The 23,888-nt window shown below is 40.4% G+C and overlaps 1 protein-coding gene across 8 annotated transcripts in view; it reads right to left on the minus strand.

Moving 5' to 3' along the window:
- The window catches only part of LOC105436725, a 94,672-nt gene that overhangs the window by 4,044 nt on the left and 66,740 nt on the right, over positions 1 to 23,888 (minus strand). For 5 of the 8 annotated variants that reach the window (XM_030999342.1, XM_030999341.1, XM_030999339.1 and 2 more), the window contains 8 exons: positions 23,464 to 23,684; positions 22,079 to 22,820; positions 7,483 to 21,970; positions 6,496 to 7,138; positions 4,225 to 4,286; positions 2,202 to 2,269; positions 1,309 to 1,474; positions 526 to 648 (listed from right to left, as the gene is read on the minus strand). In XM_030999342.1, the coding sequence (XP_030855202.1) occupies positions 526 to 648; positions 1,309 to 1,474; positions 2,202 to 2,269; positions 4,225 to 4,286; positions 6,496 to 7,138; positions 7,483 to 21,970; positions 22,079 to 22,820; positions 23,464 to 23,684 (16,513 nt within the window). Of the gene's footprint in view, positions 1 to 525; positions 649 to 1,308; positions 1,475 to 2,201; positions 2,270 to 4,224; positions 4,287 to 5,928; positions 5,950 to 6,495; positions 7,139 to 7,482; positions 21,971 to 22,078; positions 22,821 to 23,463; positions 23,685 to 23,888 lie in introns of those variants that run through there. The other 3 variants (XM_030999340.1, XM_030999343.1, XM_030999344.1) reach the window with 3 other exon arrangements.

The raw sequence follows: 23,888 nt of genomic DNA on the forward strand, positions 1-23,888 counted from the left end.
CTCACGTAAGTTTACATTTCATACATAATTAGTAGTGTAGATCCATGTTAATAAAATGACTAGCAATGGGGGCCAGCAACTGATTGACTTGTTTTGCAGTTATCTAATCCTCCAATTCAAAGACATAAGATCATTTCTATCTCGATGTCTCACATAAATGACCAGGAAGAGATGGACAAATATCATTTAAAGTTCTTCATTCACCATGGAACGAAATCCTGGGCCTTGTTTCATTAAACATATTATCAATATTGACTGCCAAAGATCTATGACAAAATCCGTTCATAGCCAATCAAATGCGAGGACTTCAGTAGCTTATAATAATCATCGCATCTTGTTTATTGATAACAAGGTTTATGAAACAGGGCCCTGTACTGCTGCATAGTTTGGAGTGTGACAAAAGTTGACTGAGGCAATCCCGTTTGTATCATTGGTTGACCAAAGCAAGCAAAGAGTTACAGCGATGGGTTCAAATTCAGTTAGAAGTGCATGTAAAAATTGCTACATTTCTAACAGTTATTTTACCATTTCTAATGTCTTGATGACACACAGGCAATCTCTGGGATGTTGGAGAAGGCATTGGTCAGTCTTGAAGACCATGTACACCACCTGAAGATCACCTCCAAAATCCTTCTTCACTTTCACTTCCTGAAGAAGAAAACAAATAAAAGAAACATATTACAGTCAACCAGTACATTTAATAGAGGGGTTACTTCATAATCAGATATATATCCTTAAATTCATTGGGGTCCACAATGTTCATCTTTATTGTCCATGCAGAGTAGCTGACATTCATGTTATTGACATGGTACATTTACGTACAAGAAAACAAAAATTAAAACAGAAATCAACTAAAACAGCTTTTTTTGCTTGAAAAAACTTGAAACAGAGACAGGTCATATAATGGTAATACATGTAGTATGTAACCTTAGAGTGCATAGAAGATGACTTTTCAGGTATCATTAATACAGCACAATGCTTCGTCATTACATTTACCACTACATGACTGACCATAACTATTTTCATGCACAATGTAAAAGTATTATTTGGACTCTATATGTTCTTGTACCTCGTATGAAGTCACGATCAGGTTTCTTTTTAATATATCATTTTATTTTTAAATGTGGGGACTGATTGTTGGCCGAGGAAGGTGATGATCTAGGGATACCGACTCCTGTATTCTCTAACCTCACATAGCTTTTATTTGCTCAAAGCCAGAAGTGAGCTACTTGTAACTCTGCTTTAAAGTAAGTATCTTTAGGCTCTTCTGGCTCCAAACAGCATCATCTACCCTTGCCCTAAACTTACCTTGAGCATAGGGTCATAGATCTGTCTGCACACCGGATTCTTGACGTAATTGAAGACTGTTCTAGCAGGAGCCTTGATGATACCGATACCTATATAGCTGTTGATGGGACTAGTGGGTGAGTGGGTCTTGCAAAGTAGCAGTATGTCTCGTTCTCTGCCTTCAAACCTTAAGTCAAAGGTAAATTAAATAATATCTTTAGAAATTAAGGCATGCTGCAGTAAATGTATTTAAAGAAAAAGTAATGAGCTGTATTAAAAGAAACAATGAAAGCTGGGAAGTCTATACTCAAGATTTATGAAGTATGATAACTTTGAATTTTCTCATATATGTAAGAGGTTTCTTTTAAAGGTACTCCTGATATGAAGAACTTTTGAGAGTATTGTACTTCAAATGTGCATAAATGTAATATACCACAGTTGTTCAAAATTGAAAATGTAATATACCAATGAAATATACTAAATTTAATATATCAAGTGAAGAAATTGAAAATAGTAATATACCACAGCTGCTAAAAAAAAAAAAAAAAAAAAAAAAAGGGGGGAAACATCGGTAGACCTGGGTCCTCATGTGCCAAATCGTATATTGCGGTTTTGAAATCAAAATATGTTAAATGTTGAATAAGCGGCTTTCCTTTCTATATAACGCTTCTGCTTTTGATGTACATGTACATGTAAGAAAGCACTGCCACCATTCTCAAATTTCCCAGATTATAACAGAGTCAATGCCCTTCTCATTCTCAACAAATTATCATGATATGAATGACTGCACCTTTGAATTCTTAATCTTTTTTTTTATCTAGAAACATACAAACAGGGGATAAGAATCATTTGACTGATTAAAATAGGGCATACTATTCCTTTAAAGTTTAAGAAAAAAAATCTTGTATATTTACCTCCATCCTCCCTCTTCATCTGGCTGTTGGGACTTGCTGGGGTCAAAACTAGTTTCGCAGGGAGCCATCTAGGTTAAAATGATACAAGATAGTACAGTTTGTCAGACAAAGAAATCAATCGTTGAAATATGAATATGGGCAAGGGCCTGTATTTTACACCCAAATGATTTTTCCCACTAACGTTTACATCCATGAAAGGTGTACAAAATTGATAATAAACATGATCACAAAAAAAGATGATTACAATTATTATCATCTTCATCTTGCTCATCACCACCAGCTTTTAAATCTTTTATCACAATGTTGATGACATTGTAGACATATTAGAATTATTATATAATAAAAGCTACATTAATTAAATACAATCACATATAGAAATGCACTAGTTGAAATATTGAATTAGAATTACTACATTATACTCATTTCAAAATACCAACAGGCCAGCTGGTAACTGCAAGATTTGACAATATGTGCTATTGTACAAAATAGATATTCCTACTGAAATATTTTCAATAGGATGCATAATAATGTTTCTAATGTTACTACTGACATAAACATGTATTGGACTTTGCTATTAAAATATCAATGTGATGACATCAGGTATTCATGTGATCTAATGTGCTATTTCAAAAGTGTATAAATCAGAAAAATTATAGATAAGTGATACACCAATAATTGACTGCAACTTAACATGGACCAATGTGAAACTTGAAACTAATAAAAAGACAAATCATAAATTGCCAGTGCCATGAACAAACAGCAGAGAAAAATATGGTTGCATATTTTCCTACCTAGTGATACAAATGAACATATATGTACCTTTTAACACTTATTCCGATTTAATTAAGCAATAATACTAATATTATGTTAACATGAAGGAATGCAAATTGCCAAGGAGTGAAGTATATAATGGGAGGGAAATGATTCTTTGAAATGCAAAGAAAAAAAGGAAAGATGACAATATAACAAAATAAACAAATTAAAGAATGTTCATAGTAAGGAACGTATACTGCCATCAAACAGATTTCTGTAAATAAAATATCTGTCAAATTGTTAAAAAAGAAGAAAAAAGTACACATTTTGGAAATAATATATAAATCCCGTGAAGAAAAGAGTAGAGAAGAGACTACGAGGGGGTGGGGGTAGGAAGACTGAGAAAAAGAGAGAGACAGAAGGAAAGAGAGAGAGAGACTGAGAAACAGAGAGAGAGAGACAGAGGCAGAGAGAAAGATAGTCTGAGAGATAGAGAGAGAAAGAAAGAGTGAAAAAACAAGAGAGAAGGGGAGAAACCTTAAAAAAGAAAGAAGAGAAAGGAACAGAGGGCGGGGGAAGGGAGAGGGGAAGAGAGTTTTAAAGAGAGAGAGAGAAGAAGTGTTTAGAGGGATCAGGTTTGGATCCTCAAAATATATTTCCCAACATTTGCACAAAGACACCAAAGCTAGAATATAAAAGCCATTAACATGTAACATAACATAGCTTGATTACAAAACTAAAATCATAGAAGAAGAAAATGAAGGATAGCATTATATGAAGACATTTTCACCCACTAACAATGTGTGGATGAAAAGAGCATATATGAGTATTTAGAAGCAAGGCAGTACTTGCGGAAGTCAACTATATATTCCACTTGGGAGATCTAGAGTTTGAGAGACAATAAATGAAAAAGAATTGAACATCAAGCAGCAAGAAAGGATATATACAAGAACAGAATATAGGTACATATACACCTGATAATAAATATTCTATATCTGACAGATGAGAAATCATAACAAGATCCAGTAGTAATGCGAGAGGGAAGGGCTACAATGGTGAAGGTATTATGATGAAAGCATTAAGCGATGAGAAAAAGATATTTTTGATTTTGATTTTTGTAATACCGAGGAAAAGCAGGGTGCAGTTTGTTATGAATTAAAGTGCAAAAGCTCAAAGTATTAGAGAACGTCAGCTTTTGATATATTTTGTTTTCTTCAAAAGCTTGAGCTCTTGTTGGCTTCTTGCACTCTCCACTTTTTTTTCTTTTTACCTCAGACACAAGAGTTTGTAACGCTGTCTCCGCCACAAGGTGACATTCAGGACGAGACCAGACTAAAGGAGAGTGGACAAGGACAGGGACAAGGTCGTGGACAAGGACGTGCACAAAGAAAATGAGAAAATAGAACAAAACATCATGTGACAAATCGGTTATCTCAGAGTGAAAACGTTGGCAAATAAATGCTTGCAGCAGTTTATCTGTGTCCAGACATTTGATAAAGTGTGGGGAAATGCAGAGTATATATGAGTGATCAAAACATGAAATAGAATACATACATTGATGCATAAAGATTGCAGTATGGAAAATATCGTAAGGGGTAAACTTTAATTGCATAGTGATAAAATATTCACATGTCTATCGATATAAAATCGTATAAACAGATATAGAGAGCACTCAATATTATCACATGATGTAGTAGTATATGTATCAATGTACAGTGAAACCTGTCTATAAAGACCACCCAAGGGAGACAAGAAAAGTGGTCTTTGTAGACAGGTTTTCTTAGTACATGGTTCAATGAAAAACCATTTTCAAGGGAAACAAAAAATGTTGTCTTTGTAGACAGGTAGTCACTAAACCATGTTTGACAGTAAAAAGCTAAATAGCTTTCCTTTATTTTGAACATATTAGATGATTAATGATCAGTGAAGGGGGAAGGACTTCAAACATGCAGGATGAATGAATTTGAGCATGAACATGAACGGCCCTATGTTAAGTATTATCGGTACCAGTAATTTTAACAATACCATGTGGTGTATATTTTTGGAGGGGGGGGGGCAGGGTTCCATCCCATGCCTATCGTGTTAACTTTTAGTGGCTCATGTGGGAAAAACAATGGCACTATTTTCAAAACTGTAATTTAGTGATGAATCCAGCAATTTCGTTCACAAAAATGTTTTGTTGAATATGTGTATGAGATATGTAGCTTCCTATGTAGCTTCCTATGTGCAATGACAATTTTGTGAGTTAGAGAGAATTGTTAATTTTGTAACATACATATTCACTAGCAAAAGTAACAGAGGATCCACAAATATTGTTTGTTCTTGACTTTGCGTCAGTGCCCAAACTGAAAAGGTACCATCTTTGACACAATCCTTTTGTTCCATTGTTCCTTGATGTTTTCTCACAAAACCATGACCATGCATTTGTGACAGCCACAGGCTTATTGTACATGAACCAATCAATGTGGATCAATACTTCAGATTGATTTCTTCTTTACCCTTCCTGTAACACTGTAAATGTTTCTTTTAATCTGTAATGCTCCGAAGGAGCTGTACTATATTGATTATTTCATAATGGGACCAGCTGAAAGCAGATAGCTACTGTTTGGTTGTAGCGTGTGATGTATGTGTGTGTGGCCAGCTGCTTAATTGTAAAGAATGAAAGACACACAGTCACTGTATTCAAAATAATCCATAAAACAGATGGAGTATAACAACATTGCATGAGCATGTACGTATGTTTGATAGTGAAGGTTTGGTGATGCATGAGTGGATATGGGAATTACTTTTGTGTACATGTTACTTCTGTTGCCACTCTTGCAAAAAGGCCCTTAATAGACACCCAAATGGTAGAGTCCCGAAGCTGTTTAAATTGAAAAGAGGACTTCATCAAGACAAGGTCAGAGGTCAGAGATCACATCAAACAAGAACTGATCATACAAACAAACAATCAAGCACTCACATAAAGATTTACCATTGTCTCTACTTCTGCTTTCTGCAGATTATATCCATTTGAAAGTTTTCAAGGGAGAAGTAATAAAATATTCATGAGAATATAATCGTTATACATTACTTCCTTTTCACTTCTCATTACATAGAGTGCATATATTTTGTCACTGGTTTCTTCTTAAAACTGATCCACTGGCTCAAAATCACAAATATGTTGCTTGGTTCCACTTTTGTATTTTATACATTTCTTAAAACCAGATAATCTCATCTCATCACTAAATTACATCATTCAATTTAAAATAAAAGTGTCAGTTCACTTTCAAATAATGTAAATATTAATGTTGTCTTAGAAACGTTAATCATTAAAAACAAAAAATTGTGGATGCCATAGGATGACAATCAAATTTCCATTTTAACCAAAAGGAATATTGATTATTCCATCTTTAATCACACTTTCTTGTTTTTTGCTGGATTGCCAGTACTGCAACTTACTGTTAGTTTTGAGCCAGGATTTCTCAATCTCAAATGGGTAAAGCACTTATACAACATCAAATGTCAGAAATAAATAAGAAAATAGTGTTTTGCTTTTTACCTAGTTTGGATTCCCTGACTGTTGGAAGCTCTTGAAAGGGTTTTCCTCCATGAGGTCGTCTCTTCCTCAGGCTGGATTTAACGGGAGATATCTTCACCTGGCTGCCCGGGGAACCCCTATAACTTCCAATGGAACCACCCTCATGAGGTCTGGCTACACCTCTGTGTTGTGGTGTGGACAGGTAGACTCCACTTGGCTGGGGGGTAGGTCTCCTGTTGGGAGGGGCGGACAGACTCCTGGATGATCCTGTGCTCTTGAGTGGTGTGTACTTTTGTAGTTGGACACTTCCACTCTGGTGTAGGGGTGTAACTTCTCTCTTTGAGTCATCACCTTGGAGGGGTGCTGTAGTTGGTGGGTAGGTCTTGGTCAAGGCATCGTGTGATCTTGGTGGGTCTTTATAGAGGCTGTAACCAAACAGCGACCTTGGACGGCTCTGACTATCATTCCCGCTGGGAGGTTCAGCTCTTGAAGGAAGATCATACATCTCGTAATAATATGGCTTGCTTGGTGATTCCTCCGATGGTTCTTCATCGGACTGGTTCCCTTCCCTGCATGGACTGATCCCTGCTGAGGGTGTTGCAGAGGTGGGAAGGATAACGGCTGCAGCAGCACGCATGGATGCGATCTCCTGATCAATCAGGTCCTATTGTAAAATAAGCAGTCGATCAACACAATTATGGATATACAATATACTGTACAGGTAATTACTATTGAAGACAGGAATAGGTGAAATAGAAATATGGTACTGGTACCATCACACACCACATTTGCACTATGTCACAAGAATAGTTACCAACTTTCAATAAATAGCAGTATGGATATCAAAGGTGTTGTTAAAGATGTTTAATGACTTTATATTTTACGAATAATATATTAATAAATATGAATAATTCATATATTTCATGAAATAGAGGTGCTTATAATTCTTCTGTCAAAAAACAAAATTATTTCATAAGTGAGTCTATTAAGTTGAAAAACCTGACTTACCTCATCTGATCGTTGAGGCCTCTGTTTCACAGAGCAATCTCCATCTTTCTGTGCTGCAGATGCAGGATGATGTTTTCTGGCATCCCCACCACATGCATGATTGCCTGACATAGCATCAGCAAACACACTGTCATCTCCATTTGAGTACCTTCTTCTTGATGGATGGAGTTCTTCCTCTGCCTTGGAAATCTCTGACTGGGACATCCTCCTCGCCTCCCGAAGCTCATTCAGGAAAAGCTCCATGTCATTCTTCTCTGGGCTGAATGTAGATGAGCTCCTGTGGTTTTCCAATGGTGTTTCTGATGGATACACAGAGTACAGCTGAGGTCTTGGTGACGGTGTGGATGGGGTAGGGCTCGTTGGGTTGGATGTTGCCTTGACCACATTCTCCCTGACACGCTTCAAGAATTTTAGATGTTCACTTGGTTTGAAATGACCTTTGGGAGATGGGGACTGTTCCCTTGGAGATGTTCTTAAAAGTGGTGTCACAACCCTTTGAAGTGGTGGTGGAGTCACTGGAGAGGGTGAACTTCTCGACGATTGTGGACCTGAAGGTGATTTCCTCAGAGAAGATCTTGGACTTCTTCTTAATGGATAACCTGGAGATTTATAACTAGTGTTATTTGGATTGTGAGTTATTTCTTTCTTATCTGCTGATGGTTGTCCATGTTCTGCTTCTCCATGTTTTGGTTTTGTTTGGCTCTTGCGATTTGTCCAGTGTTCCAAGGGGAGATCATCATCAAGGAACCTCAGAAGTGCATCAGTCTCTCCTATACCATGCATCACCTGTGCTTCTAAAAGCTCTATGGATATGTCCCTTCTGTCCATGCTTTGGCTGTAGTGTCCACACACAAAGCTGTCAATTTCAGAACCACTTGCAGAATCCCCACTACTGTACCCGTTCATGATACCATTACTACGAGGTTGTGCATTCTTGTTATCATTACCTGAGCCTTTGAGGCTGTTTGATTGTTGAACATTCATTGGACGGGAAACATCTACAGGATCTAATCTACTTGAATTTCTTCGTTGAAGGAGTCTCTCATACTCTGACTGTAACTGCTGCATGTCCCTCTCTTCATCAGTAGATGCAGCATTGATCAGAGAATCCATGGAGCCTGAGGGAGTCTTTACTTGATGAAGGTGGGGTAGCTCACTTGCAAGGCTATAAATACCACTGCTTTCACCTAGACTTGATCCTGTCCTCTCAAGGTTTCCATGCCTGTTGCCTGCAAGAGGAAGCGCCATTCCCGGATCCTGTCCACTGCTTCCTGGTATTTGATTAATATATCCAGGAGCATGTCTAGATCTTGCTGATGGGCCTGTAAGAGAGCTAGATGGAACTGTCCCTTTCTGTTCATTGTCCATGGCAAATTTAACAGGATATGCTTCCACTTCTGCAACTTGTGGATGTACCTTTCCTTCAGGTTTTTGCATCAATACATCACTTGGTTGTTTTGCAATCACAATGGGACTCTCTGTGCTTTGGTGTTTGAATCCAGGCAGTGGGATCTTGTCTTTCTCGGGGTGCTTGCTGAGAGGCAAATAGTTGATCTCTGGTTCGATTTCAGATTCTGCTAAAATCCAATCTAACTTTGCTGGTGATATTTGTGGCACATGTATCCTGAAAGACTCTGCTTCGTTCAGCTGGTTTTCCATCTCTTTTGGATCGTCCTTTCCCTCTCCTTGATCTTCTCCTACAAAACCAGTACTGTGATTGAAGTCAACTGGCAAAGAGCCAGAGTTAGCATTGCTGTCATCAGTGTCTCCCTGGAGAGCTAACAATTCAGGTTCAGCACTATCTGCAAAGAGGACTGAATCCAAGCTATGTGTACTTGCATGAACACTTTGATTTTTTACATCTTTTTTGTCCAACCTAGACCCATCTTCCTGGTCATTAGCACCTACAGGAAAGTCCAATTCAGAATCGAAGCTGACATCAGAAAACTTTGAAAGGGTGGCTCTTGGTGATTGCCTTGACCTAATACTATCAGGGTCATCATTTAGATTGTCTGCTGCTACTTCTTCACTACCAATGTCATCTTCACTATAGTCAGTGCTGCTGTTGTTGTTGTTTCTATTCAGAGGCTCATCCCATGTAGATTGCAGTGGCATGGAGTGCCAATCATTACGGGAGCTGGTATCCATAACATGACTGAGAGGTACCTTAGAATATGTTGCTGGGCTTTCAGTGATTGGGATTGGTCCTTCTGACTGAGTCTTGGTTGGGGGAGCTGGCTTCCTGTCAAATGGCAATCCACTTCTCGGAGAAGGAATCTGTTCGAGAGCTGGTACCATTGGCGGTGACATACTTCCCTTCTGCCCAGGCAGGGTCAAGAATTCATCATCTACTGGAGACAGTGTCTGCAAATCTTTAGCTGTATCAAGTTCCTCCTCATGATTTCTCAATGGTTGATTATATTTTGCAGGAAAATCTATTTCATTAACTCCAAAATCAAATTCTCTTGTTCCTGTTTCAGAGAGTGCTAGTGGTGATAATGTCAATGCATATTTGTTTTCGTCTGGATATTTCTCAGTGTCTTCAAGTTCTGGTATCCTTGGACTGCTGAGTTCACTACCTATTACATTAGGACTGTTACCATATGGTGATGAAAATTCTTCTGCTGCATTGGTAGCACTGGGTGGATTTGAAGATAGTCTCTCTATGGATCCTACATCAGGATTCAGAAGTACTAGTTCATCTGACTGATTCCTCTTCCGAAGTTTTGCAGCTAGTCCCTTGACCCTGTCCACAGTTTGTTCAGATAATCGTCTCTTGTGCATGAGGACAGCAAAGAGTTCCAGTTCCTCAGTGTCCATGTTCTCTGACAGCTCGTCCAAGACCTCGCTAGCTCTTCTCCACGGGCCAGAATCACTATCTTCAGTGGATGATGGACTTGATAGACCACTTGGTGACAGGTCAGTCTGGCATTCTTGGTTGTTTGACTGAGAAGATAAATTGGCTTGGCTCTCCTGCTCATTGAAACTGGTAATGCTTGGTGTGCTTGTCTTTATGTTCAGAGATGAAAAATGCTCTGCTTGAGGGAGATCTAGTTGAACGATCGGGCTTGTTCCTACACTTCTGTTTTCTGACAAACATTCCTCATGTGTTGGCTGTTGTACAATGTTGCCATCTCCATGAGCAACAAAATCTGCAACACCAGAGTCAACTGCAGAACCTGGCACATCAGGTTGTGTCAAGACTACTGTTTCTGTAGCTGAGCTTTGGTATGACCTTTCACTATCTTTAAAGCTATCCAGCTCTTTACATGGAGACGTTTGCACACTAGCGTTGGTAGCTGGTCCTTCACATGGGAATGTTTGTTCATATGCTCTGTCGATATCTTTTTCAGGGTTGTTTGAGATGAGTTTTAAGCTATCATCAGTGGCAGTTGATGCATCCAATACTGATCTCTGCTCTGTTAGAATTTCAAATGGGGATGTTTGTGCACAGACAGTGGTAGGGATCTCTTCAACATCTTGTACAGGTTCATTTGAGATATCATTGATAATATCATCAGTGGTGGTAGATGTATTCACTATTGATCTTTGTGCTGCTGGAATTTCTGGAGATGTATTGGTAAACATGTGCTTCACTGGGGCTCTTTCCCTAGCTCCAGCAAATATCTGAGCAAGCTCATCGTCCGTGCTCCTCGAGCTGAGCACAGGAGAATACGCTGGACTTACTCCATCAACAGCATGAAGGGGAGGAACCTGAAGGGATGAGGTTGTCAACGGGGGATCACTCTGTGCTTCCTTGTGAAGATTAGCTTTTGGTACTGTCCCTTCTGTTTCTATTGGCAACAAAGTTGACTGGTTAATCTTTGAAGAAGGATGTTCATGTTTCTTTCCATTCCAATCACTGTCTACAGTGTCCTTCGTCATAGAATCTCTGTTCAGATCCTCAATCTGGGTACTTGTACGTTCCATTTGTCCAGCTGCAATGACAAGTCTTGGTGAAGGTGTGATTGGTTTAAAAGAATGCATGCTATCAGGAAACTCTTCGGGAGAAGTAGATCTGTCTTCTGTTCCACGAGGAACCAACAAGTCCAAATTATCATCTGAGTGGCCTTTAGCCATGTCCATAGGTTGACACTGAGTTGACTTGTCAAGTGCGGGAGTCACCATCACAACACTATCCTTGGATGACTGTAGAAGTGTTGAATCGTTGCTGGAGTCTGTTGTAAATAGGTGCCATTTGACCGGTTCATCATTGGATGGATAAGCTACTTTGACTAGGATAGGTTCTTCATGGACATTAATTTTAAAGTGCATTTGCTGTTCAGCATGAGGTTCTTGTGTTCTGATATCACTACCAGGCTGTCTAAGATCGTCAATCGTGTCACTTGATGCACTGGAGACCTTCTTGGTTGTTACATGGTGTGCAGATTCATTGTTATCCAAAATACTTTGATCATCTGTATTCATTCCTTGATCTTTCTTAAGGTTGACCTTCATTGGTTGGACTTTCTGAGCAACTGGATCATGAGCATGTCTGTTGCTTTGAGTGTTATCAACAACAGCTGCATTAGGTTTAGGACGATTGGGATGTACCAATTGGATTCTCTGCTGTGCTGCTTCCACTGATATAGAGGGCTGTGGATCTACACATTTCTTATCTTTTTGCTCTGGCCTTAATACGTCCTTCCTCATACTTTCAATTTCAGAACTTTGTTGCGATAGGAGTCCTTCAGATTCCATTATTCTGGAAAGCATTGCTGGCACGGACTGTTCAGGAAGGTGGATGGGATGCTTGGTACAGGTCTCACTTACATGGACTATGGGCAAATCTTTGGTAGTAATTGCTTTATTTCTGACACATCTGGGCTCCTCTAATCTATTCTGGTCATGATCAGCATTTCCATTATATTGAGTGCTGATATCAAGAACTGGTTCCTTAGGGTCTGGTTGATTATGATTTTCGCCTAGGGTCCCTTGCGGTAGTTGCTCCTTATTAGGAGATGGCGCTGGATCTGTATCCATTCTGTAATTTTGCTCATGCCTACATGTGTTCTCTCTCTTGGTCTCATGAGAAAGGGGTCCTTCTGATTCTCCTAACTTGGAAAGCATTGCTGGCAGGGAGTTTTCAGGCAGGTGAACAGGATTTCTGATACAGTTCTCACTAACTTGATATTTTGGTATGTCTTGTTCAGCCATTGCTTTGTCTTCATCACATATGGGCTGCTCTACTTTATGTTGATTGTGGGTTGGGGATTGACCATGTGGCTGTTCAACTTGAGACTCATATTTCCCCTTCAGAGTGTTTTCAAGATTGCTATCATTTTCCTCCACCTTCTCAAAAAGTAAGGGCAAGCTCACTTGGGAAGGTAAATGCACTATGTCAACTGTGATCTTTTCTGATACATGCCTCTTCAAAGGTTTGCAATTGTCACTGTCATTTGTATAGGTGATAGGACTGTCATAAACTCCTGCATATTTCAATGGAAGTTCCTTCTCTCTCTCTTTAGCTTCATCATGACCTTCAGTTGATGGAATAGACTCCTCATGAATATCACTATCTCTTTCAATTGGGCTCTCATCACCTTCGACAAACAATTCTTTTAATCTCTGGGTTGAAGAAACCATATTCTCTTCCAGCTGAACCTTTGAAGAATGAATAACCTCTGTTACCCTTGGTGTTAGATGTGGAATGCTGGATGGTCTAGTAACTTCCAAACTTAAATCTTGGCCTTCGTCTTCAGCTGGAGATGGGTCGTGTTTATCTACCGATCTGGATTGTCCGGCATCATCAACGCCCACTGTTCCAACGGGAGACATGTCAGAGTGTTTCACTTCAGGAACTTTGAAAGGGGACATTGCTGATTCTTGAATTTGAACAGGAACCTTGTTATTAGCCATTGATGATGACAATGGTAATCTATATTCATCAATGCCATATGGGGATGCTAATGCACCAACATCTTCCTTCAGCTCTTGAAGAGAATCAATATTGTGATTTTGATCCATGTCTGCACAGCTTTTCATAGGCTTAGTCTCACCATCGACGTCAACTTTAAGAACTTCATGAACATCATTTACTGTGTGGTTCTTGCCCATTTCTGAAGATGAGAAGCCTGTTGGTTCATTGATGGTAGAATCCTCTTTCAGGGTTAATGTGCTTGCCTTGGGTGCATCAATATTTAGCTTACTCAATGTGAGAGCAATGTCTTCCCTTGGATATGCAAGTTGCATTGATCTGGTGATACAGGGTTCAGGCTGCATTCTAGGCAAGTGTGTTGGATGTGTCAATGAGGTTTCTAGATCCTGGTCCACTTCTATATCAGGCAGGGACATTGCTGAAGTACTGTCTGTCACTGTGTCATCTCCCACACTCACCAATTCAATATCAGAGGCAGTGGTTGATCGGCTTCTCAGATCTCGAACTGAAGAGTCACCATCAACTGCTACATCCGATCCTGTCCAGGTCTCGTTTTCACACTCTTCATCTTCTAGTATAGTTTCACCTCCTTTGTGACCAACACTGCCTGGACTTCCAGATAATGTATTTGTCAAAGAATCATCACATTGGTAAGTATCAGGGTCATATCCAACGCCATCGCCGACAATCCTGTCAACAAGCCCTTTGTCTTTGTGCATTCTAAGAGAGTCTGAGCCCTCAGAACTGTCTGTGCTTTCAACAGAGAGGCCAAACATTTTCATGAACATGGTCAGTTTGGCACTTGCAATGGCATAGTCCTTCCCGAGGAAAGGCTTCAGGTTTTCCACAGCCTGAGATCCATGCGCATCTGTATACTTATCACGGGACAGAGTATGGGTGTCATTGTTTGTGCTCCCGTCGTCTCCATGGAAATCCACTTCATTTGTGGCTCCTACATCTGCTGTTATATCATCCAAATGATCCTTTGAACTACTGTCAACATGCATTTCAGGTTCACTCTTAAGAATGGCTTTGGGAATATAGTCCTCATTAGAACTGACTGCTGGATCATTATCACGAACCTCAATCATGCCCGACATGTCATCCATTTGATGTCCTGCCTCACTGGTCTTCTCACAATTATCTGTCAGAGAATTCGACATCGGAGGTAATTCACCACCTATATTCTTTTCATTTAGGTTCTTATCACTAATGCCATCATCAGTTTCAGTTTCAGACATTTCTGATTTCCTCGCCTTGAGATCTTTCTTTATAATCTTTGGTGAAACATTCCCAAGAAATCTCTCGTTTGGGATGACCGATGCTGCGCTCTTCCTTTTGAAGTCGAATTTTGGAGCATTCTTTGGATACAGCCTAGAGAAGACATCCTTCCTTTTGCTAGTAGCATTCTCTTTTGGTAACTCTTCTGAGGTTTCTTCCTTATTAGAATCTGAATCGTCCATTTTATCAATACTTTTAACGTCATCAGCAGTTGATTCTTGCATGGTCATTGTGTTTTTTGGAGTGTGATTCTTAACTGTTCTCTCAGATGTGGGAGGGATGGTTGTAGAAATGACCTCATTATCATTATGTGCCATCTTGTGCATAGGACTTGTTTCGGGTTGATGGGCAGAAGTTTCTGATTCCGTTGCTGCTAAAACTATATCATCCTGCTGACCAGCATCGTCAACATATGTAGGAACATTTTCTTGCTTGATGCTCGTAGAGTCTTCTGAAAGAAGCTGATGTTCTTCCTTCAGATGTGGTTTACTTGCTGTAGAAATGAGGTGGTCATTGTAAAGACTATTCTCTGCAGAATTGAGGCCTTCTTGGGACATAACTGTAGAAGTTTTCATATCATTTCTACCCAGAATGCCATTATCAGGTTCAGTTTGCTTTTCCATAGTTTGAGAGTTAAGATCTCCTTCAGATACTGCTTGTTGTTCTGCATTTTTCAACACTTCGGATGGCTGAGTTAGGCTGATTTCCTCATCCAGTGGTACCTTAGTGATAAATGTCATCTTTTCATGATTCAAAGATGTAGGCAACACTTCCTGAGGAATATCATGATGAAAATCCTCTGGTGATGAAGCCAACATATGCTCAATATTTGGTGACGTCTCTCTGCTATCTTGAGGTGATTTAGAATGGAGAGTGCTGCAAGTGTCTTCAGATTCCGAGTCTTCTGACATACTATCTTCCTCCTGGATTGTTTCTAGAGTGTGCAGAATATAACTTTGTTCAGGGAGATCACGTGGCGAATAATACAGTCCTCTCATCTCTTCTCCATTCCCATCATCTTCCTTGTGGCCCGTAACGTCTGGATAAAAATTAGTGGGGGCCGGCTTTGTATCAGTGCTTATGTCTCCAATACAAACTGACCTGTCTGCAGGAGGGGCATCTTCGTTCTTTGTAGATGCATCTCTAGTATCTACATAGCCATGTAGATCTCTTGTGATGTCAGTAGAGACAGGCATTTTTCTTGCCATTATGGAACTCGGAGAAGCACCCAATTGTGGTGGAACCCTGCATTTATGTTCAGTTGGAGAGCCTCCATGTTGGTCTACTACAGGTGAGCCATAGTCCTTTTTGTCCAGATTTTCTGAGCTCTTTGTCACAGGTGTTCCTTTGGGTGTTCCTGTAGGAGTGCTGCACAAGACTATCTGATCTTTATCCCAAGTCTTCTTCAAAGGAATGATTTCATTCTTGTTGCTGAATGCTGAAGGAGACTCTACTGCAGTCTGGTACAGTGAGGTGTCTATTGCACTCTGGTAGAGGGCTGATTCATCTGGCAATGTGCTGTCTGCAACTGAATTGGTCAGAATGTTTTGTTTCCGTGGGGAATCAGCATTGAAGATAGATTTGTACACATTTGGTGGCAGAGATGCTTGAACGGATGGAACAGTTCCCTTCCTTATTGCTTCAGGGATGCCAGAGCCAGTTTCTGATTCACCAAATGAGTCGTCTGTACCATTGTCTTGGCTGCCTTCTATTATTTCCCCATTCACCTCTGAATTCCGAAGTGCAGACATGTCATCACTCATGGCTGCTTCTTCATCATCCACCTCATCTACATCCTCAAGGAAGTCAGAGAGGGTTTGTTCTTCGTCAAAGAGATATTCTGCTGCACTTGTGGATGAGCAGGAGGATGGACTTTCCATGCTTTCCATTTCTTCATCAGAAAAAGGAACAGGAGATGCACGGGTAATCCTGAAATTATGATTGTTTGAGATTCCCTTACTCTCACCATTTCCATGAAGCACTGGTAATCGATGAAGATGTTGATTAGTAGGAGATTTATCAATATTAGGGAGGTTATTGGTGTCTGAAGGCCCATTTACAATTTTCTGACCCTCACTGTCTGTCATAGATTGGATAGTAGGATGATCAATATCTTGAGGTAGAGATTGTTTTATCGCCTTTTTATTAGTACCGTCCATTGTTGTGTCATCAGCCAATGGCATTACTAGGACACCATTATCAGAATGCAGGGGCTTGTTGGCTTCCAAAAAGATGTTCTGATTAAAAGATTGGTCAGGAAGACTTTTCATCTTTGGAATGTCTGTTGTTGCTGATGAGAGGTCCTCTTTGCCATGTTCTTTCAGCTTATCATGAGGGCCTGCATCAGAGGGAATTCGATCCTGTTCTGGAATCATTTCTTTTGTGTCTTTTATGTTTCCTACTGGCCTCTGCTGGTCTTTGTTCTCTGGAAAGTCAGTGCCATTGCTAGCATTAGAGGAAGGAACATCTTCATGTGAAAGACATTCTTCATCAAGAGGTGATTCTTGTGAAATCTCTATTTCCTCTTCACTGTACTCTGATTGATCATCAGATAACTGATCTGACGAAACCTCATCACTGTCACTTGAATCCTGTTCAATTTTGGTCAAGTTCACAACCATTGGGCGCTGCAGCTGGCTCAGCTGGTTGGCCATAACAGTGCAAGAAACAGTAGAAACTTCATCTGCATCATTTTGTACTACTATCAAAGGTACAGGTAGCTGTTCATCACCATTTACTTCATCCTGATCTTGCTTTCTCAAAAGGGTTGTGCCATTGTTAACTTCAGGATTCTGTGACGCTGTTGAATTGTCGGGCACAACACTTTTAGGGAGTATGGGATCTCCATCTTGTACCAGCTCGTCTATATCCTCTTCTGGAGAAGCATCATCAATGCAAACGGTACGGATAGATAGAGAATCTACTATTGTGGTTGCTTCTGGATGATCATCCATATCACTTTGTTGACTGTCCTCAGCATCTTGAAGTAAAGGATCCCTTGCATCACTGGTGCCCATTTGAAAGTCATCCTTTGTCACTTTTAGCCTTTCAGGATCATCAATTCCATCATTATCAGAAGCTTCCATTTCCCCTGTTTGTCCATCTGCTTCATTTTCACAGGTAACATCAGAATGTAGTGGATCAGATGAAATTGTGGTTGCTTCTGGATGTTCACCAGTATCACTTTGTTGACTGTCCTCAGCATCATTTTCAGACATACAAGTGTTTACATCTAATTCATCCGAGTCATTTGGTACTTGCCCAGCAATATCAGGAATAAGCTCATTATCATTTTCAAACGGGCATGGTGTCGTTGGCATTGTAACTGCACTTTGTGCTGTCTCCTTTTCTGTGGATACTGTATCATCTCTCAGATTTTCCTCAATGCACACTCCTTTAACTTGGGGTTGATCATTAATGTCACCATAAACATTTCCATTTGCTTCAGTATCTATTTCATTCTCGGGAGATTCTACAGGACGGATGGGAATTAGGCGTTCATCAGAATGTTCCTCACCTTTAACATTGAGAGATGTGCAAAGTCCGTCATCACATACAGACGAAGGTTCCAAATCACTTGAAGCAAACTGCTCTGGAGTAGATACTCCCGGATGAGATTCAGGAAGAGCACCAAGATTTGATAGTCCTGGATGTTCATCTAAGTAATTATCAGACTTGGGTAACTCTTCATCAGTCTTGCTGTCCGGGATATTGTCAGATTTGCCAATGAAACCAATGCTGTGAGCATTAGAGGATTTTTCATCTGTTTGCTTGTCACATGTAAAATCCATCATTCCAGGACTGAATGACTCAGGAGGCACATATTCATCAGGCAAGTCTGACATCGAACAAATTCCATTCATGTGTGGCTCTTCTTGAAGCAACTGATCGCTTATATCCTTGATGTCAATGAGATGGTCATTCTCTGTGGTTTGAAGGCCATTTCTTCCTGGGACACCGTCACCCCCATCTTTCTGCAACACTTTGATATCTGATTCTGATGGTCCATCTAGTTCCCTGTCACATGTGACATCAGGATGGGAAGAGGCAGGAGAGGGAGTATCACCACTGAGATTGTCTGTCTCTGATTGAATCTTGTAAGAGTGGGGCTCTTGGGGAATATCATCTCTTTCACAGATGTCTACTTGAGGCACGCACTCCATATCTCTCTGCTCCTTTCCTTCAGGAACCATACCAGACTCATCTGTCCTGCCCATCTCAAATTTGACTGTCGGTCTTTGTACTTTCTTTTCACATGAGACTTCAGGATGAGATGAATCAGAAGAACTAGCAGGTTCAAGAGACAGGTATGTGGCTGATGGAGATTCTAGGAGTGCTTCTTGAAGTAAAGGATCGCTTCCATCACTGTTGCCTATTTGAAAGTCATCCACTGTCACTTTTAGCCTTTCTGGATCATCAATTCCATCATTATCAGAAGCTTCTATTTCCCCTGTTTGTCCATGTGTTTCATTTTCACAGGTTCCATCAGAATGTAGTGGATCAGATGATATTGGTTCTTTATCAAGCAAATCTGTGCTTGACTGAATTTCATTGATGTGTGGCTCCTGATTTAAATCATCAGTTAAGTCATTCATTTGAATGTCTTCCTCTCTAGTTTTCAGCAAATTTTCTTCTAGATTCTCAAGGTTATCATCATTATCTTCTTCCTCAGCAGTTTCTGTGGCCCTGCTTGGTCCGTCTAAATCATCGTCAGATGTTGCACCAGAATGGGAAGATTCAGAAGATAAGTCTTTATCACGAAGGTCTCCACTTACATGTTGCTCTGTATCATCCATGTCAATGTCAGGGTATTGCTCTGCATTCTCTAGCTTTATTTCAGCCATTTTATTATCCCCGTGTTCCTCACAAGCTTCAATTTCTGCGTCTGCTGGTCTAACTAAGTGACTGTCAGATGTTACATCAGGATCTGCTGAATCAGAAACTATATATTCATCAGGTAATTCTGCCACTGAGAGAACTCCAACACTATGCAAGTCCCTTGGAGATTCTTGATCATTCATATTTGCGATTTCATGTGGGGGGTCCTCCTCTGTAAATTTCTGCTCATATCCTTCAGGAACGACACAAGAATCATCTTCATGTAAAAGTTTACTTATTTCTGTGTCACATTCATGAGGCAAGTCTGGCATTGAGTGAATTTCATTAATTTGTGGCCCTTGAGGTAAAGTGGCATTTCTATCATTGATGTCCCCATGGAGAGTTTCTTTTTCAGTTTCAACATGCTCTCCTTCAGAAACCTGTTCATCCTTGTCTTTCTCACGAGCTTCTGCCTCTTGGTCTGTTGGTCCAACTGTTTCCTGCTCAAATTTTACATTAAGGTGTGATGGTTCTAGAGACACCATATCTTTATCAGGCAAGTGTGTCTCTGTTGGTCTATCTTGATTCTCATCAAGCTCTGATTTATCAAGGATACTTGCTTGTTCATTCATGTCATCCTGTGTTTGCATGCCAAGAGGTACTTGCTCATCTTCTGCATGCTCCATATCACATGAGATGTTATCTCCACATGGCTTTGCTTCTTCATGGTCACAGACAACTGGGGCATCAGGAAACTGTGCGCTGCCGATGCTATCATCTGACACGAGTCTCTCTTTATTACTAGGAAGTCTACTACAACTGTCAACTTCAGGATCAGCATTTCCTTCTTCTTCATTTCCAAATGCCTCTGTGTTTTCTACTTCCACCATAGTAGTATGGCAAGGATCATCGGCTTCAAGTTCGTCGTTGCTGTTCAAACTTTCAAGAGTATCTGAGCTTTGTTTCCTGTCATGGACATCCAGGTTCAATGCAATGTCATCTTCATCATCATCTTCACCTGCATCACTAGAAGCTGTAAGAATATCCTCTGAAGAGACAGGTATGGCCCAGAATTCATCTTCATCTGCAGACGTCATATCAACAACTCTTGGTCCATCATCATATTCTAGTTCTACTTCTTGATCATGTTTAAGATCTTCCTCCAGAGAATCTACAAGACTTTCTGAGGAGCTGTAGTGATCTTCCTCATTTTCTAAATTGTTTACTCCATCCATTTCCAAACCAAATATCTCTCCTCCTATGCTGGCCTGAATTGGATCTGTTTGTGTTTGCTGGGGCTGCTTTCCAATAGACCTCTTACGACTGGGACTCCAGTGCTGTTCACATCCTGAAGCCCCCAAATCTGCACCTTCCAGATGTGGTCCACTGTCCTGCTCACTGGCGTGCTTCTGAAGTGCAAGCCTCAACTGTTCGCTAGTGAGAGGTACATAGAAAGCTTCAGATTTGGGAGTACTCTTTGGTAAGTTCTCTATGGACGGCCAGTTCTTTGGTTTGACAACGGGAGTTCTTGCAAATTTCCTCCTAGGACTAGGAGAATTTGTGTTTTCACCATCCTTATCGTTGCGACTCCTAGAAAGGGGCCTCTTTACAGTCTTCCGGTGAGATGGAGTTTGTTCTGATTTCTTCCTTGGAGATGGACTTCTATCAACTGCTTTCCCAATGATTGGTCTTGACCGAGGAGAGGCAGATGAGCCTTTAGGGGTCTTTGCATTTGAAGTGTTTTCTGGTTTATTTAATTTCCTTTTAGTTGGACTGGAGTGGGTTGATTCACTTGGAGATGTGCGTTGGGCTTGCTTGGTTTTGGTTTGGCACTTATTATTTTGTTTTTCATTACCAGGATCAGTTTGAGTTCTATCAAGTGGAGCACTTGCTGTGTCTTTTGATTTCACTTTAGTTCTCCTAACCGCCTTTTCAGTTTCTTGTGAGGACTGTGATACTGGAGATTTCTTTGGCCTTGTTGCTGGTTTTACAGGATTATTTACACATGGACTAGCACTCCTACTTCTAGAATGAAGATTTTGCTTTGTTCTGTCTGGAAGATTGCTTGAAGGCACACTGCTGGTTCTCACATGCTTATGGTCCTGAACATGTTCACGTTTTTTGTCCTTTAACTTGATAGGGTCATGCTCTACAGGAGACAGTTCTCTCCTGATCAAGTGTGGAGAGTCTCTGTCTCTCTCTCTGTGAGGATCATATTCACCATATCTTGGAGGACTCTTCTTCCTGAGAAAATTAAATTTTGTTTCTTGCTGGGGATACAGGCGAGAAAAAACATTTCCTGAAGTTTGCCTGGACTGCCTCGAGGAGGTACTTGCAGGAGAAGATGATCTTGATGACTTGGTCGGTGATTCAGACCTTACAGATTTGGTTGGAGATGCAGACCTTGAAGATTTTGTTGGTGAATCTGATCTTAATGACTTGGTGGGTGAGTTGGACCTTGAGGATTTTGTTGGTGAATCTGATCTTAGTGACTTGGTGGGTGAGTTGGACCTTGAGGATTTTGTTGGTGAATCTGATCTTAGTGACTTGGTGGGTGAGTTGGACCTTGAGGATTTTGTTGGTGAATCTGATCTTAGTGACTTGGTGGGTGAGCTGGACCTCGAGGATTTACTTGGCGAGCTTGACCTTGAACTTTTGGGAGGAGATGGAGACCTTGAAGGTGATGCAGATAGACCATCACTTTCCCTCTTTATTTGTTCTTCCCTGGGTTTAGTTTTTGAAGGACCTAATTCAACCTTTCTAGTAGGTCTAGCATCAGTTTTTCTGGAATTTTTCTTTGAACTGTTTGTTTGGTCCTTCTTTTGATCCATAGTCTTAACTTTGTTTTCCTGCTTTTGGATGCGCTTAGTCTCTTTCTTCGGAGAAGGAACATTGTTGTGATGCATTGTTTCAGGGTCACTGTTTCCTACAGGACTGACTCGACCTGATGCTGGCAATTCTGTGCTCACATTTTCTGTAGAACTATCCACTGTGTTCTCAATGTCACGATCTCCAAGCTCTTTTTCAGGTGACTGCTCTGAACCGAACTCTCCCTCAAGCAAACGTGGATCAGTTTCAAAATCCTGAAGTTTTTGCTCCTCATGTTTCAGAATCAATTGAGCAGTTCTTTCTTGCACCTCAAGGGTTGCCTGTCGCCTTTCCAGGGCAGCTAGTGCCTTACGCTGTGACTGCTTCTGCAGGAGTTCCATCAGGGCCACACGCTTTTTAGCAATGTCCAACCCTGAGAGGTCTCTTGTGTCACTGCAGACATCAGCAACAACACTGGGAATCGTGCACAGATCTGAATGGTAACTTGGAACCTCTTTCAGCTGGGTAAGTTCTCCTTCCAGTTTGTGTTTACCTGGGGAAAGAAAAGAAGATAAACAGGATTAAGAGAGATAGATAGCAACTATCAATGAACTGTACAAGCAAGAACCACATAATCATATTCTCATTATCAAAGCAGTTATGTAATCTACGGCACACAGACCAAGGACACATACAATTGATAATAGTTGTGAAGTGCCTCCTCTGGATTATTCCTTTAAAAGAATGTTGTGTTGATTCACACATAGTTAATATTGGATTGGCAGGTATATATCAACTGTTTTCAGAAACAAAGGCTTATACCTAGTTTTATTATCCTTTAATTCTAAGCTTACTATCCAGAGTGCCACTCTGAAATTCACTATATTTGTTGAAGGCAATTTGAGAATACATTTAATACATTACTGTCCACATTACTTTTTGGGGTCATATTATTGGTACCTTACATGTATTATACATGCTACTGGGTTAGGGGATCAGCGTCTCTGTAAGACTTTTATCTCATGAAATACAATTAGTATTAATATTGATTTACTCACTGACAACAAATGTACAAATATGTCTTTACAATATTATTCAACATGTAAAGAAATGTTACAGAATTACAAGACCTGAAATAGTATGTGTGATGGTCAAGCCTGGACCCTGTGTGATTGCAATACTAAGGATATCCTTACCCATCTCTTTCTGGCTGTTGATCTTCCCCTTCATCATGGTCAGCTCCTCCTGAGCTAAAGCCATGGCTCCCTGATGCTCCATCTTCAGCCTCTCGATGAGCTCCTTCTGCTCCCTGATGCGGTCCTGGTGTTCACAGAGACTCCGCTTCATCATCGACTCCTGCTCCTTGCTTGCTGCCTCCGCCTCTGCCCTCCTGGCCTCCAACTCGGCCAGCTGTTTCCTGCAAATTTAAATTATACATGTATTTGAAATTGCCTTAATCATACTTATGGAGATGAGAGGGCTGGGGGGTTTGCAATTAGTTCACTGACATTCCCAGTGGCTGTTGAAGTATGAAGATGGAAGCTTTAGAAACTCCTTGACTCCTTTGTTACAATATTAACACGTATTAAAACAAATAAATTCATTTTCTGTTGCTAATCCT

The sequence above is a fragment of the Strongylocentrotus purpuratus genome, unplaced genomic scaffold (assembly GCF_000002235.5).
Source record: "Strongylocentrotus purpuratus isolate Spur 01 unplaced genomic scaffold, Spur_5.0 spur5_scaffold_5, whole genome shotgun sequence".
Lineage (NCBI taxonomy): Eukaryota > Metazoa > Echinodermata > Echinoidea > Camarodonta > Strongylocentrotidae > Strongylocentrotus > Strongylocentrotus purpuratus.